This window comes from Polyodon spathula, chromosome 46 (genome assembly GCF_017654505.1).
Source record: "Polyodon spathula isolate WHYD16114869_AA chromosome 46, ASM1765450v1, whole genome shotgun sequence".
Taxonomy (NCBI): Eukaryota; Metazoa; Chordata; class Actinopteri; order Acipenseriformes; family Polyodontidae; genus Polyodon; species Polyodon spathula.
This window is the reverse complement of record NC_054579.1, coordinates 76,130-89,341: the sequence shown is the minus strand read 5'-3', so window position 1 is coordinate 89,341 and position 13,212 is coordinate 76,130. Positions and strand designations below refer to the sequence as shown.

The window sequence follows — 13,212 nt, the reverse complement described above, 5'->3', positions numbered from 1 at the left end:
ATTAGATTGCAGGAAAGAACGAAAGAAAGAGAAAGAAAGAAATGGTTTAGTTTCGGTTTCAGGTTCAAACGAGCTCAGTTGTTACAGATTTTTTTTACAATCTTATTCGATAAAATAAACGCTATTTTCTTTATAATACGTCTCGACGTTGCCTGCTTTATTGAGTGGGATAATCTGCAGTATAAAATACATGACCACACCCGTCTGTGATTACAAAGTGAAAGTAAAATAAAACAACAATAAATAAAACGCGCGTTAGTGTCTCAGCAGCAGCCCTGGCTTTCATTTCTAAGAGGAGCAAACTGTTCTTTCTCTAACAGGGCGGGGGATCATGGCTGAAGAAACTGTTTCTCAAGAGCTGCGCAGCGCCTCTGAGCTGAGGATCGTGCTGCTTGGGGGAAACTGGCCTGGGAAGAGTGCAGCAGGAAACACCATCCTGGGCAGAGAGGAGTTCAGAACAGGAATCAACCCCTCTGGAAGAATGAGGGAGTGTGAGAAGAGAACAGGGAAAGTGTCTGGGAGACGGGTCACTGTGGTCGACACTCCACGCTTGTTAGACACAGACCGGGTTGAGATTGAGAGATGTGTTTCTCTGTCTGCCCCGGGACCCCACGCTTTCCTCCTGGTGATACCCGTGTATACAAAAGAAATGACTGACTCTGTCCGTGAGTTTATAGTAGAAGAGTGTTGCAAACCCTTTGATAAAGTGCAGGAGCTGTTTGGTGAGAGAGCTGTGAGGAACACGATGATCCTTTTCACCCGCGGGGATTATCTGAGAGGCAGGACGATTGAGCAGCACATTGAGGAAGCTGGAGAGAAGCTCCAGCAGCGTGTTGAGAAATGTGGGAACAGGTATCATGTTCTCAACAATGAGGACAGGAGCGATCGCACTCAGGTCACACAGCTCCTGGACAAGATAGACAACATGGTGAAGGGAAGTGGAGGCTGCTACCTCCCAATATCATCTGAGATTTACCAGGAGGTAGAAGAAAGGATGAGACTAAAGGAACAGGAACTGAATAAGAAATACAAAGAGGAGCTGAGCAGGAAAGAAGAGGAGATGAAACAGAAATATGAGGAGGAACAGAGGAGGAGAGAAGAGGAGCTGATGAAGAAGTTGAGGAAGCAAATGAAGGAAGAGGAGCTGGAGAAAGAGGCAGAGGAATCCAAGCTGCCTGTCAGGAGAAGGAACAGCAATGAAGATCGTCGTCCCAGCTGTAAGTTTGTCTAAGATTTTTCTGAAAATAATATTTAGAAAACTTTCACAGGCTCTCACAAGGCCATAATGGAACTGAATGACTCTCACAGTTTAATAACATTTTGAAACCCTTAACTGTGTTATGAAGTTACATGAATACATGCTGTGTGAGGAGGGAATGGACCTGTCTTCCTCTAGCTAATAATGCCTGTTATATATACAGTGTATGCTGTGTGAGGTGGGAATGGACCTGTCTTCCTCTAGCTAATAATGGCTGTTATATATACAGTGTATGCTGTGTGAGGTGGGAATGGACCTGTCTTCTTCTTTTGCAGTGTCTGAAAGCAAAGTGGAGAACGAATCAGAGGGATCCAAGCTGCCTGTCAAGAGAAGAATGAGCAAGGAGATCAACCCCCCCGAGAGTGAGTGAGATTGAAATTGTTCTTCTAGGATAGAAATGAGTTTGTTCCATCAAGGTGAAATAATACAGAACTGATCCCTAATTGTAAGATTTCAGCCGACGCTTATTCTGGTGGTATAGTACAGTGTATGTTGTGTCACTTGGGAATATGTCTATATATATAATATTTTGTTGTTATTTACAGTGTCTGGAGTGTGAAGGAGAGGCTCCCCTTGCAGATAACCAAGCGCCTCCCAGCCCCCCTGAGCTGAGGATGGTGCTGCTTGGGAAGACTGGGGCTGGGAAGAGTGCAGCAGGAAACACCATCCTGGGCAGAGAGGAGTTCAGATCTGAAGCCAGCTCCTCTGCAGTAACGAGGGAGTGTGAGAAGAGAAAAGGACAAGTGGCTGGGAGACCTGTTGCTGTGATCGACACTCCAGAGCTCTCTCAGGACAAACTCCAGATTAGGAGCTGTGTCTCTCTGTCTGCCCCGGGACCCCACGCTTTCCTCCTGGTGATACCGGTGGGCCGATTCACAGAGGAAGAGAGGAGAGCGGTGGAGACAGTCCAGGAGATATTCAGTGAGGAGGCTGTGAGGAGCTACACGATGCTGCTTTTCACACACGGTGACAAACTGAAAGGCAAGACCATTGAGGATTATATTCAGAGAGGCAGCAAGGAGCTCCAGCAGCTTGTTGAGAAATGTGGGAACAGGTATCATGTTCTCAACAATCAGGACAGGAGCGATCGCACTCAGGTCACACAGCTCCTAGACAAGATAGACAACATGGTGAAGGGAAGTGGAGGCTACTACACTGTGGAGATGTACCTAGAGGAGAAAATTAGACAAAAGGAACAGGAGCTGAATAAGAAACACAAAGAGGAGCTGAGCAGGAAAGAAGAGGAGATGAAACAGAAATATGAGGAGGAACAGAGGAGGAGAGAAGAGGAGCTGATGGAGAAGTTGAGAAAGCAGAAGAAAGTGTCTGGAGGAGCCCGGGGCACTATAGAGAAACGGGAAGGAGAGACTCCCTTTGCCGACAGCCAAGTGCCTTCAACAGAACAAACACATGAGAAGAATAAGGAGGAGCCGCCAGAGGAACCCAAGCTGCCTGTCAGGAGAAGACAAAGCATTGAAGACGACCCTCTCAACAGTAAGTTTGGCTTAAATCTTCTTTTCGAGTTTCAAATCTCAGTGGCTTCCCTCTTCTCATGTGGCTCTTATAACTGTTCTTGCACCCAATGCTAGTAATGAACAGCTTGTGTAAAAAGAACAGCACTTTGTCACGTTATGTAGCGTAATATTTAGTTCTTTCCTGAGAACGTGTCAAACTCTGTGTTTTACACCTACTTTTCAGTTATTATCCAACTGCTTTTCTTTTTCAGTGTCTGGAGGTGAAGGAGAGGCTCCCCTTGCAGATAACCAAGTGTCTCCCAGCCCCTGGGAAGGGAAAGAAAGGGCCAGTGAAGTGAGACTAAGGAAGAAGAGAGAAGAGCAGATTGACAGGGTGGGATATGAAAAGAGCAAACTGCTAAAGGAGAGGCCAGGAGAGCTGGAGCTACAACTGGAGCTGAGGAGAGAGAGGGAGAAATCCAGAGTGCTGGAGCGGGAGCTGAAGAGAGCACAAGAGGGGGAGCAAGAGCTGAAGAAACAGAGGGAGAAAATGAGAGAGCTGGAGGAGGAGCAGAGGAGAGACAGAGAGAAATGGAGAGAGCTGGAAGCGGAGCTGAGGAGAGAGAAAGAGAAAAGGAGAGAGCTGGAGGAGGAGCAGGAGAGAGAGAGGGAGAAAAGGAGAGAGCTGGAGGAGGAGCTGAGGAGAGGCAGAGAGGGGACAGAAAAGGGGGAGCTGCGGAGAGAAAGAGGGGAGAGCAAAAGAAAACCAAAAATGACTTTTAAAGTTGAATTCGAAGATGAGTAGGATTAGGAGCAGCGTTCCCATATATACATCACTGATAAAGCCACAGCCCAGAGTTTACTTCAATACAATACAATGCATTTACATAATGATGCATCAGCTCAGTCTGCTTCAATGATTCTCTTTCCTTTCCTTGGACTTGTGAAGGAAAAACAAACAATGTATAATATATTTCAATTATGATTTATTTTTTCAATTTTTAAAAGGAACTCAAATGTTTACAGCAAGCCTGTATTTCCTACCTTTAAAAACACACAGGAAAGGAAAAAAGCTTCATCCGCCAACATGGAGAACTTCAGGGGGAACGCAGGAATGGTTTATTGTTAATTCTTCATTTTAGCAAAGGCTTTTTATCCAAAGAGGCTTCCAGAGACTAGGGGGGTGAACTCTGGATCACCAACAACTGCTGCTGCTGCAGAGTCTCTTCCAATAGGACCTCGTTTGTTTGACGTCTCGTCCGAAGGACGGAGCACAAGGAGGTGAAGCGACTCGCTCAGGGTCGCACACACACGCACACACACACACACGCACACACACACACACACACACACACCTATTTATCCAGGGCTGTCCCGCTTGGGGAACACCCCAGTATCAAGACCCCTTTCTTTAACCTCTGGACCAGCAAAGCAGCTGTTCTCCCAAAGAAACATCATTCCAGGAAGGGAAAGGTTTTTGCAAGCCTGCTGTTATCCTCCCAAGAAGGGAGGCAATTCTAACACATTCAAACAACAACATCTAACTGATAGAACCGACAGGGTACCAGATTCACAGCAGGGGTTGGTTTGTGACGTCCAGCTGTGGTGGACCAAGACCACCGAGTAAAAAGGAAACTTCTCAACTGGCGACACTCGCCTCCCTTCACCCGACAGCAAAGGAAAAGCTAGAGATAAAACAGAGATAAAATAGGTGGAGGGCGACCCCTTGTGGAAGAAGCACGAAGGACACGTTTTCCAGCAGTGCTTATGAGAAGAGACAAAATACAAGCAAAGAAACTAAGATCATTCTTAAAACATCTCGATTTAAAAATCACAAACTATGAGAATTTCACTCTCCTATCCCCTACACACCCAAAATACCACTGTCAGCAAATTTGCTAAGAAAGACTCCAAACAAAAACACGCCCAGATATATCTGGTATGTAAAGAAAGGAAATTCCTTCAAGGGAACGTGACAGAAATGTGGAATAAACTATAAAATACCAGCAAGAGTTATATCCTTTTAAAATGTTTTTTAATTCGTAACTTTGAATCCTTTGAAATACTTTGAAAACCATCAATACTCCCAAAAAAAACCCAAAAATTCTAAAACCCTACAAGATTCAACCGTCAGGGCAGGAGTAGCAGAGAACTCAAATAAACGGCTTACCTCACCCCCTGTGCCACTCCAGGGCTCACAGCTGCATTGGGGGTGAACGAGAGTATCATTGAACTTCATATGATGTGAACGACGACTCTCGCCAGAAGCGATAGGATGCACCAAATCTGTAGAAATGTCATGTGCCCCCGCCCACCCCCAACCCCATATGATGACACGACATTTCCTGTTGGGGTGACATTAAAAGCCAACTGGCTTTCTTACCTAAAGACACATCCAAGTGTTCTTGTGTTCTCGTCCTTTTTTTATGTGATTTGGAAAAGCTTCTTCAAACAGCTCATTATAATAACATGCTGTTAAATATGATTGTGTTTGTCTCCAGGGCTGCGTATCCAGAGCCGTGCTTTCTACTGCACAGTGTCAGGTTTGAGTAGAGCACTGTGAGCCTCATTGGAAGCTGGAACTCGCTGGGAAATGCACTCTTTATCAATGGATTTGAATCAGTGTCTAGAAACCACTGCGAGCTGGTAAAATCTGTCTGCAGAATCACAGTTACAGATGAATAGCTGTGAATCTAGCAGGCAGTGTGTTCCAATGGTTAAAGTCCAGGGCTTGGAACCTTCTTCTACCAGAATCCCCCCACTGCCCCTGGACATCTGACCCAACCTAATGGTGTACCTGAAACATTCCACCCTTCCCCCCTCCTTTCACAAATTCCTTACTAAACATTGTAAAACCGCACCCAAATGATCGTTGGTTGATACTGCTATAATGTTCGGTTCACAGCACCAACTAAGACGTAGCTTTGCAGTAAACTAATGTGATCCATCTGCATCTCCATCCATTTGCGTTTATTTCCATCTGATGATGTAGATATCCTTCTGAATGGTGTTGTCATTGCTGAAGTGTAATGCTGTGCCAGGGATCAGCTCATTTTGCCTGTCCAGCGCATCAGCACACAGAACATGTTCTGCTGGCTCCGTGTGTCAACCCAGTGTATTGTCTGTTCTCAGATTCCCTGAGACAGCGTTGTAAAAGAGATGTCTACTCAGGAGATAATAAAGTCATAAATCTGGGGTACACAATAATATCACACTTTTAAAACCTCGTCCCGTTTTTATTTTCCATTTCTCTGAACGCATATTCTGGTGTAAAATGCTGTTGCCCTCAGCAGGTGTGAAAGCTGCTAATGAGATCCTCATCATTGCTGTGTTTTATCAGCACTAGAGACACAAAGCTTACAGCTGTGCAATTCTGAAGCCTTTATTGAAGTCTATGGTCTATTGCAGTCACTCGCATGCACGGGGTTTATTTTTTGCATTGATTGTATTTGTGAATCTGCGTTGCTTTGGCTGCGAGTTCAGAAAGCCGCTCTTCAGTCGCTTCATTCTCGATGCCTGTGCTGAGTGCGCGCATTGCAGCGGTCCCGCTCCGGGGCTGTATTTGAGGGTTCACCGCTCCGCATCAAACCCACAGTAATGCCACCTGTTCAAACCCCGATACACGCCTCCCTGACGCTGCAGACGGGAGCAACTCGGGGGGAGAGAAAATGAGGGCTCTGACTGCTGAAGAGGAGAGAACTGGTAGGAGAAGCCCCGGGGTTACTGCTGCTTGTACCCACACCTGTAAGTCCGCGCTTTTATTGAGGGCTTGTACCGTTTACACATCTGCAGCCATTGCCCGCCAAAAATGCGTCACCAGCACACAGCGGCGCGCACCGGGAGCAGCGCGAGCTGCCGATTCAAACTGGAGGAGTTCGAATCTCAACGGCTGAAGCGGCGCTGCCTGAATATTTCAGCGCGGAGTTAAAGATTAAAACAACGACAGCAAAGACACGAATAAATATAGTTTAAAACAATATACGCGGCTATAAATACAGGAGACGAGCCTCGCTTACACGCGGGGGGGGGCGGGGGGGGGGGTCCTGGGAAAAATGTTAACGGGATATAATAAAAACAAAATGGTCAAGATTATGAAGCGGAATCTGAGGAGAAAATAAGTTATCAGGTAATTATTATTATTATTATCGGGTGGCTTAATATATGTTTCTAATTATATTTAAAAGTTTAAACACGAATGAATAAAACACTTCGGGTTTGAATTTTGTATTTTGCTAAATTGCGTTGATTTCTTATTAAGTCGGCGGCCGCTGTTGTGTTTAAATGTCTTTTTTTTTTTTTAAATATGAATGAAAACAATGTTATATTCGGGTGCGGGTTTTGTATTTTTTTGGTTAAAATGTGTGGAAAGTTGATTTCTTATTTGGCGGCGTCTTATTTAGAAACCGTTTTTAATTTGTTTTTTTGTTTTTTGGGGGGTGGGGGGGTTGCCTGGACACGGCCCCGGGGAACCGCGCTGTTAAAACCAGTTTGCACTGGGAATGAGAAGCCTCTGAAGCAAGTGGGTTTTTCTAGTGGTTCCAGTCCCTGTTGTTTAAATCTCATTCTCGTATTATCCGCGCATTGCAATCTGAAGAAACCTCGCCAGCGCACTCGAGCAAATGCGATCCCGTGTAGGAGCAGCAGCGACACCTTCTTATTAACGCAACACAAGCGGCTGCTTTCATCGGCTCCTGGGCCGGTGTGTTGCTGCAGCACCTGGCTGTGCGGTTTATCCCGACGTCACGCCCTAGAGACACGCCCCCCGCCCCGCCCCCCCCCCCCCCCCCCGCCTGTCTCTCGCTTCCTCATTTTTAAAAGCCTCGCCACAGCGCCCCTGTACAGAGAGAGAGAGGAGAGAGAGAGAGAGAGAGAGGGAGGGGTGGCAGCCGCAGGTTTTCAAAAAGGTGAGTTTAAAAACATTACTGTCTTATTAAAGTCGAGGGCGGTGTAATAATAACCCGACTGCATCGAAACAAGAGTTTTATTAGATTGCAGGAAAGAACGAAAGAAAGAGAAAGAAAGAAATGGTTTAGTTTCGGTTTCAGGTTCAAACGAGCTCAGTTGTTACAGATCATAGTTTTTTTTTTTTTTTTTTTTTTTTTTTACAATCTTATTCGATAAAATAAACGCTATTTTCTTTATAATACGTCTCGACGTTGCCTGCTTTATTGAGTGGGATAATCTGCAGTATAAAATCCATGACCACACTCGTCTGTGATTACAAAGTGAAAGTAAAATAAAACAACAATAAATAAAACGCGCGTTAGTGTCTCAGCAGCAGCCCTGGCTTTCATTTCTAAGAGGAGCAAACTGTTCTTTCTCTAACAGGGCGGGGGATCATGTCTGAAGAAACTGTTTCTCAAGAGCTGCGCAGCGCCTCTGAGCTGAGGATCGTGCTGCTTGGGGGAAACTGGGCTGGGAAGAGTGCAGCAGGAAACACCATCCTGGACAGAGCGGAGTCTATATCTGGATTCAGCTTCTCTGCAAGAACGAGGGAGTGTGAGAAGAGAACAGGAGAAGTGTCTGGGAGACAGGTCACTGTGGTCAACACTCCAGACTTGTTAGACACAGACCGGGTTGAGATTGAGAGATGTGTTTCTCTGTCTGCCCCGGGACCCCACGCTTTCCTCCTGGTGATACCCGTGTATACAAAAGAAACGATTGCCTCTCACCGTGAGTCTATAGTAGAAGAGTATTACAAAGCCTTTGATAAAGTGCAGGAGCTGTTTGGTGAGAGAGCTGTGAGGAACACGATGATCCTTTTCACCCACTGGGATTATCTGAGAGGCAGGACGATTGAGCAGTACATTGAGGAAGCTGGTGAGAAGCTCCAGCAGCTTGTTGAGAAATGTGGGAACAGGTATCATGTTCTCAACACTGAGGACAGGAGCGATCGCACTCAGGTCACACAGCTCCTGGACAAGATAGACAACATGGTGAAGGGAAGTGGAGGCTGCTACCTCCCAAATGAGATTTACCAGCAGGTAGAAGAAAGGATTAGACTAAAGGAACAGGAGCTGAGTAAGAAACACAAAGAGGAGCTGAGCAGGAAAGAAGAGGAGATGAAACAGAAATATGAGGAGGAACAGAGGAGGAGAGAAGAGGAGATGAAACAGAAATATGAGGAGGAACAGAGGAGGAGAGAAGAGGAGATGAAACAGAAATATGAGGAGGAACAGAGGAGGAGAGAAGAGGAGATGAAACAGAAATATGAGGAGGAACAGAGGAGGAGAGAAGAGGAGCTGAAATTGAGGAGGAAAATGAAGGAAGAGGAGCTGGAGAAAGAGGCAGAGGAATCCAAGCTGCCTGTCAGGAGAAGGAACAGCAATGATGGAGATCGTCCCAACTGTAAGTATTCCTTTTATTCCCCCCGACTGTCAGTTCAGTAAAATCATCTTTCTGAGGCAAATATGAAGTTCAGTCTTTCTGTGGGACCTCTTGAGGCAAAATTATTATTCCAAGCTGCCTGTCAGGAGAGGGAACACCATCCAATTCTTACCCTCCAGGAGTAAGTTTGTTTAAGATTGTTCTGAAAATAATATTTACAAAACTTTCACAGGCTCTCACAAGGCCATAATGGAACTGAATGAGTCTCAGTTTAATAACATGAAGTTTGTATGAAACTGTGTGAGGTGGGAATGGACCTGTTCCTCTAGCTTAATGGCTGTTAATACAGTGTATGCTGTGTGAGGTGGGAATGGACCTGTCTTCCTCTAGCTAATAATGGCTGTTATATATACAGTGTATGCTGTGTGAGGTGGGAATGGACCTGTCTTCCTCTAGCTAATAATGGCTGTTATATATACAGTGTATGCTGTGTGAGGTGGGAATGGACCTGTCTTCCTCTAGCTAATAATGGCTGTTATATATACAGTGTATGCTGTGTGAGGTGGGAATGGACCTGTCTTCCTCTAGCTAATAATGGCTGTTATATATACAGTGTATGCTGTGTGAGGTGGGAATGGACCTGTCTTCCTCTAGCTAATAATGGCTGTTATATATACAGTGTATGCTGTGTGAGGTGGGAATGGACCTGTCTTCCTCTAGCTAATAATGGCTGTTATAGATACAGTGTATGCTGTGTGAGGTGGGAATGGACCTGTCTTCCTCTAGCTAATAATGCCCGTTATATATACAGTGTGTGCTATGTGAGGTGGGAGTGGACCTGTCTTCTTTTGCAGTGCCTGAAAGCAAAGTGGAGAGCAAGGTGTTCAACCCCCCCAGCAGTGAGTGAGATTGAAATTGTTCTTCTAGGATAGAAATGAGTTTGTTCCATCAAGGTGAAATAATACAGAACTGAACCCTAATTGTAGGGTTTCAGCCAACGCTTATTCTGGTGGTAAGTAAGCTTGTTTTTCACTTTGGTTATGATATATATATTTTTTGGTTCTTTTTCAGTGTCTGGAGGTGAAGGAGAGGCTCCCCTTGCAGATAACCAAGCGCCTCCCAGCCCCCCTGAGCTGAGGATGGTGCTGCTTGGGAAGACTGGGGCTGGGAAGAGTGCAGCAGGAAACACCATCCTGGGCAGAGAGGAGTTCAGATCTGAAGCCAGCTCCTCTGCAGTAACGAGGGAGTGTGAGAAGAGAAAAGGACAAGTGGCTGGGAGACCTGTTGCTGTGATCGACACTCCAGAGCTCTCTCAGGACAAACTCCAGATTAGGAGCTGTGTCTCTCTGTCTGCCCCGGGACCCCACGCTTTCCTCCTGGTGATACCGGTGGGCCGATTCCCAGAGGAAGAGAGGAGAGCGGTGGAGACAGTCCAGGAGATATTCAGTGAGGAGGCTGTGAGGAGCTACACGATGCTGCTTTTCACACACGGTGACAAACTGAAAGGCAAGACCATTGAGGATTATATTCAGAGAGGCAGCAAGGAGCTCCAGCAGCTTGTTGAGAAATGTGGGAACAGGTATCATGTTCTCAACACTGAGGACAGGAGCGATCGCACTCAGGTCACACAGCTCCTGGACAAGATAGACAACATGGTGAAGGGAAACAACGGCAGCTACTACACCAGTGAGATGTACCAGCAAGCAGAAGAGAAGGCTGGAGAAGTGAGGCTAAGGAAGAAGAGAGAAGAGCAGATTGACAGGGTGGGATATGAAAAGAGCAAACTGCTAAAGGAGAGGCCAGAAGAGCTGGAGCTACAACTGGAGCTGAGGAGAGAGAGGGAGAAATCCAGAGTGCTGGAGCGGGAGCTGAAGAGAGCACAAGAGGGGGAGCAAGAGCTGAAGAAACAGAGGGAGAAAATGAGAGAGCTGGAGGAGGAGCAGGAGAGAGAGAGGGAGAAATCCAGAGTGCTGGAGCGGGAGCTGAAGAGAGCACAAGAGGGGGAGCAAGAGCTGAAGAAACAGAGGGAGAAAAGGAGAGAGCTGGAGGAAAAGTCACCTGAAAATCAATCTCTCAGTTCCTCAGCGGCAGTATTTGGAGGGTCAGTAGGGGCAGCAATAGGGGCCGTTGCTGGAGCCGTACTGGGGCCAGTAGGAGCTGCAGCAGGAGTGCTGATAGGAGCTATACTAGGAGCAGCAACAGCAACAATATTAGGAACACAGGCAGCAAAAGAGCCACACAAAACACAGCGATGATAACATGGACCACACTGATGTGAAAACTGCACCAGGCTTCCAATGCTGAGCTCTTCCAGCCGTCACTGTCTGTACCTGTAATGAATAAGCCAGTGAGAAGCAGGCGTTCATATGACACTAAATGCATTGTAAGACTTTAGAAATCATCTTGTACTTTAAATCATTTGTTTAATTGCTTCATAGATTCTAGCCAGCTTTAATATGCTGTGTATTATCTATCTATATTGTGTGAATTACATGCAGCAAAGTAATTGAAATATAATCACTGCGCTCGGGAGCCTTGCTTTCAAAATGAAATAAAAGCAAGAAAAGGTCATTTGTTTAATAATGCCATACGCTCTACATGATGTCTGTAAGTTACTGTGTAGGTTTAGAATTACATTTCTACTGTATACATGTAATATTGTATCTGTGGGGACCAGTTACTCGAGACATCTTTCATTACTTCATTACTAAAAACAGACTTAAATATGCTTCATCTTCAATGTGTCAGCAAGGTAACATCAGCATTCGATTGAGAGACAGAGTGGAAAGAAGCAGGCAAGACACGGGCTGAGTTTTTTTTTTTTTTAAGTTTATTTAAAAACAATGCTCTCTTACACCCCCGGAGGCTCGTGGTGGTGGTGCGACGGGAGGAGGAGGGGGGTCAGAATTTGAGGAGGGTCAATAAACCCCCTCTCCCCCCCTTCTCTCTGTCTCACTCACTCACACACACACACAGATTGACTACCGGAGATTTATAAAAAGCCAGGTACAGAATGATCAATAAGTTATACACGGGTAGAAAAATCAGAAAAAATAAAAACCATCAATCCTCCCAAAAAAAAAAAAAAAAAAAAACAAAACAAAACCCTACGAGATTCTACCGTCACGATGTACAGCTACGTCTATTTATTTTTCCGGGAGAGAGGAAACCCCATCGAATACTGCATGGTTATGCGATTTCTATACCGTACTAGCTACAATGCAGCAAGGAAACATTCACACAGTATATATATATATTTATCTGCTATCTGCCCCCTAGTGTACACAAGAGCCACTGCAAGCAGCGCTACACAAACACACTGCTACTGAAACAGTCCGGTCTGAACTCCACACTGCCCCCTAGTGTACACCACAGCCATTGCAAGCAGCGCTACACAAACACACTGCTACTGAAACAGTCCGGTCTGAACTCCACACTGCCCCCTAGTGTACACCACAGCCATACACCACAGCCATTGCAAGCAGCGCTACACAAACACACTGCTACTGAAACAGTCCGGTCTGAACTCCACACTGCCCCCTAGTGTACACCACAGCCATTGCAAGCAGCGCTACACAAACACACTGCTACTGAAACAGTCCGGTCTGAACTCCACACTGCCCCCTAGTGTACACCACAGCCATTGCAAGCAGCGCTACACAAACACACTGCTACTGAAACAGTCCGGTCTGAACTCCACACTGCCCCCTAGTGTACACCACAGCCATTGCAAGCAGCGCTACACAAACACACTGCTACTGAAACAGTCCGGTCTGAACTCCACACTGCCCCCTAGTGTACACAACAGCCATTGCAAGCAGCGCTACACAAACACACTGCTACTGAAACAGTCCGGTCTGAACTCCACACTGCCCCCTAGTGTACACCACAGCCATTGCAAGCAGCGCTACACAAACACACTGCTACTGAAACAGTCCGGTCTGAACTCCACACTGCCCCCTAGTGTACACAACAAACATTGCAACTAGCGCTAAACAATCTGCTAACTTCTCTAGTGTTTTAAGAGTCAGGTCTTAACGCTGCTAAACTCCACACCCCCTCCCCCTAGTGTATACAATCAGAGCAGGTACAGCACGGTACAGAACACTGCCACCAAGTGGTCAAATCAAGAGCAGCACCTTCAGAGAACATCAGAAAATAAAAAAAAAAAAA

General features: G+C 46.0%; 2 protein-coding genes across 2 annotated transcripts; both read left to right on the top strand.

The window, feature by feature from the left end:
* The first annotated feature begins 331 nt into the window (after positions 1 to 331).
* On the top strand, positions 332 to 1,699 carry LOC121306060 (GTPase IMAP family member 9-like). Its single transcript, XM_041237765.1, has 2 exons — positions 332 to 1,217; positions 1,534 to 1,699. The coding sequence occupies exons 1-2, from the start codon at positions 332 to 334 to the stop codon at positions 1,626 to 1,628; spliced, it is 981 nt and encodes a 326-aa protein (XP_041093699.1). The 3' UTR covers positions 1,629 to 1,699.
* Positions 1,700 to 1,819: 120 nt separating this feature from the next.
* Positions 1,820 to 12,294, top strand: LOC121306059 (GTPase IMAP family member 8-like). Its single transcript, XM_041237763.1, has 6 exons — positions 1,820 to 2,752; positions 2,985 to 3,312; positions 7,531 to 7,616; positions 8,041 to 8,831; positions 8,937 to 9,060; positions 10,111 to 12,294. Exons 1-6 carry the CDS (start codon positions 1,873 to 1,875, stop codon positions 11,292 to 11,294), a joined length of 3,393 nt encoding a protein of 1,130 aa, XP_041093697.1. The 5' UTR covers positions 1,820 to 1,872; the 3' UTR covers positions 11,295 to 12,294.
* The last annotated feature ends 918 nt before the right edge of the window (positions 12,295 to 13,212 follow it).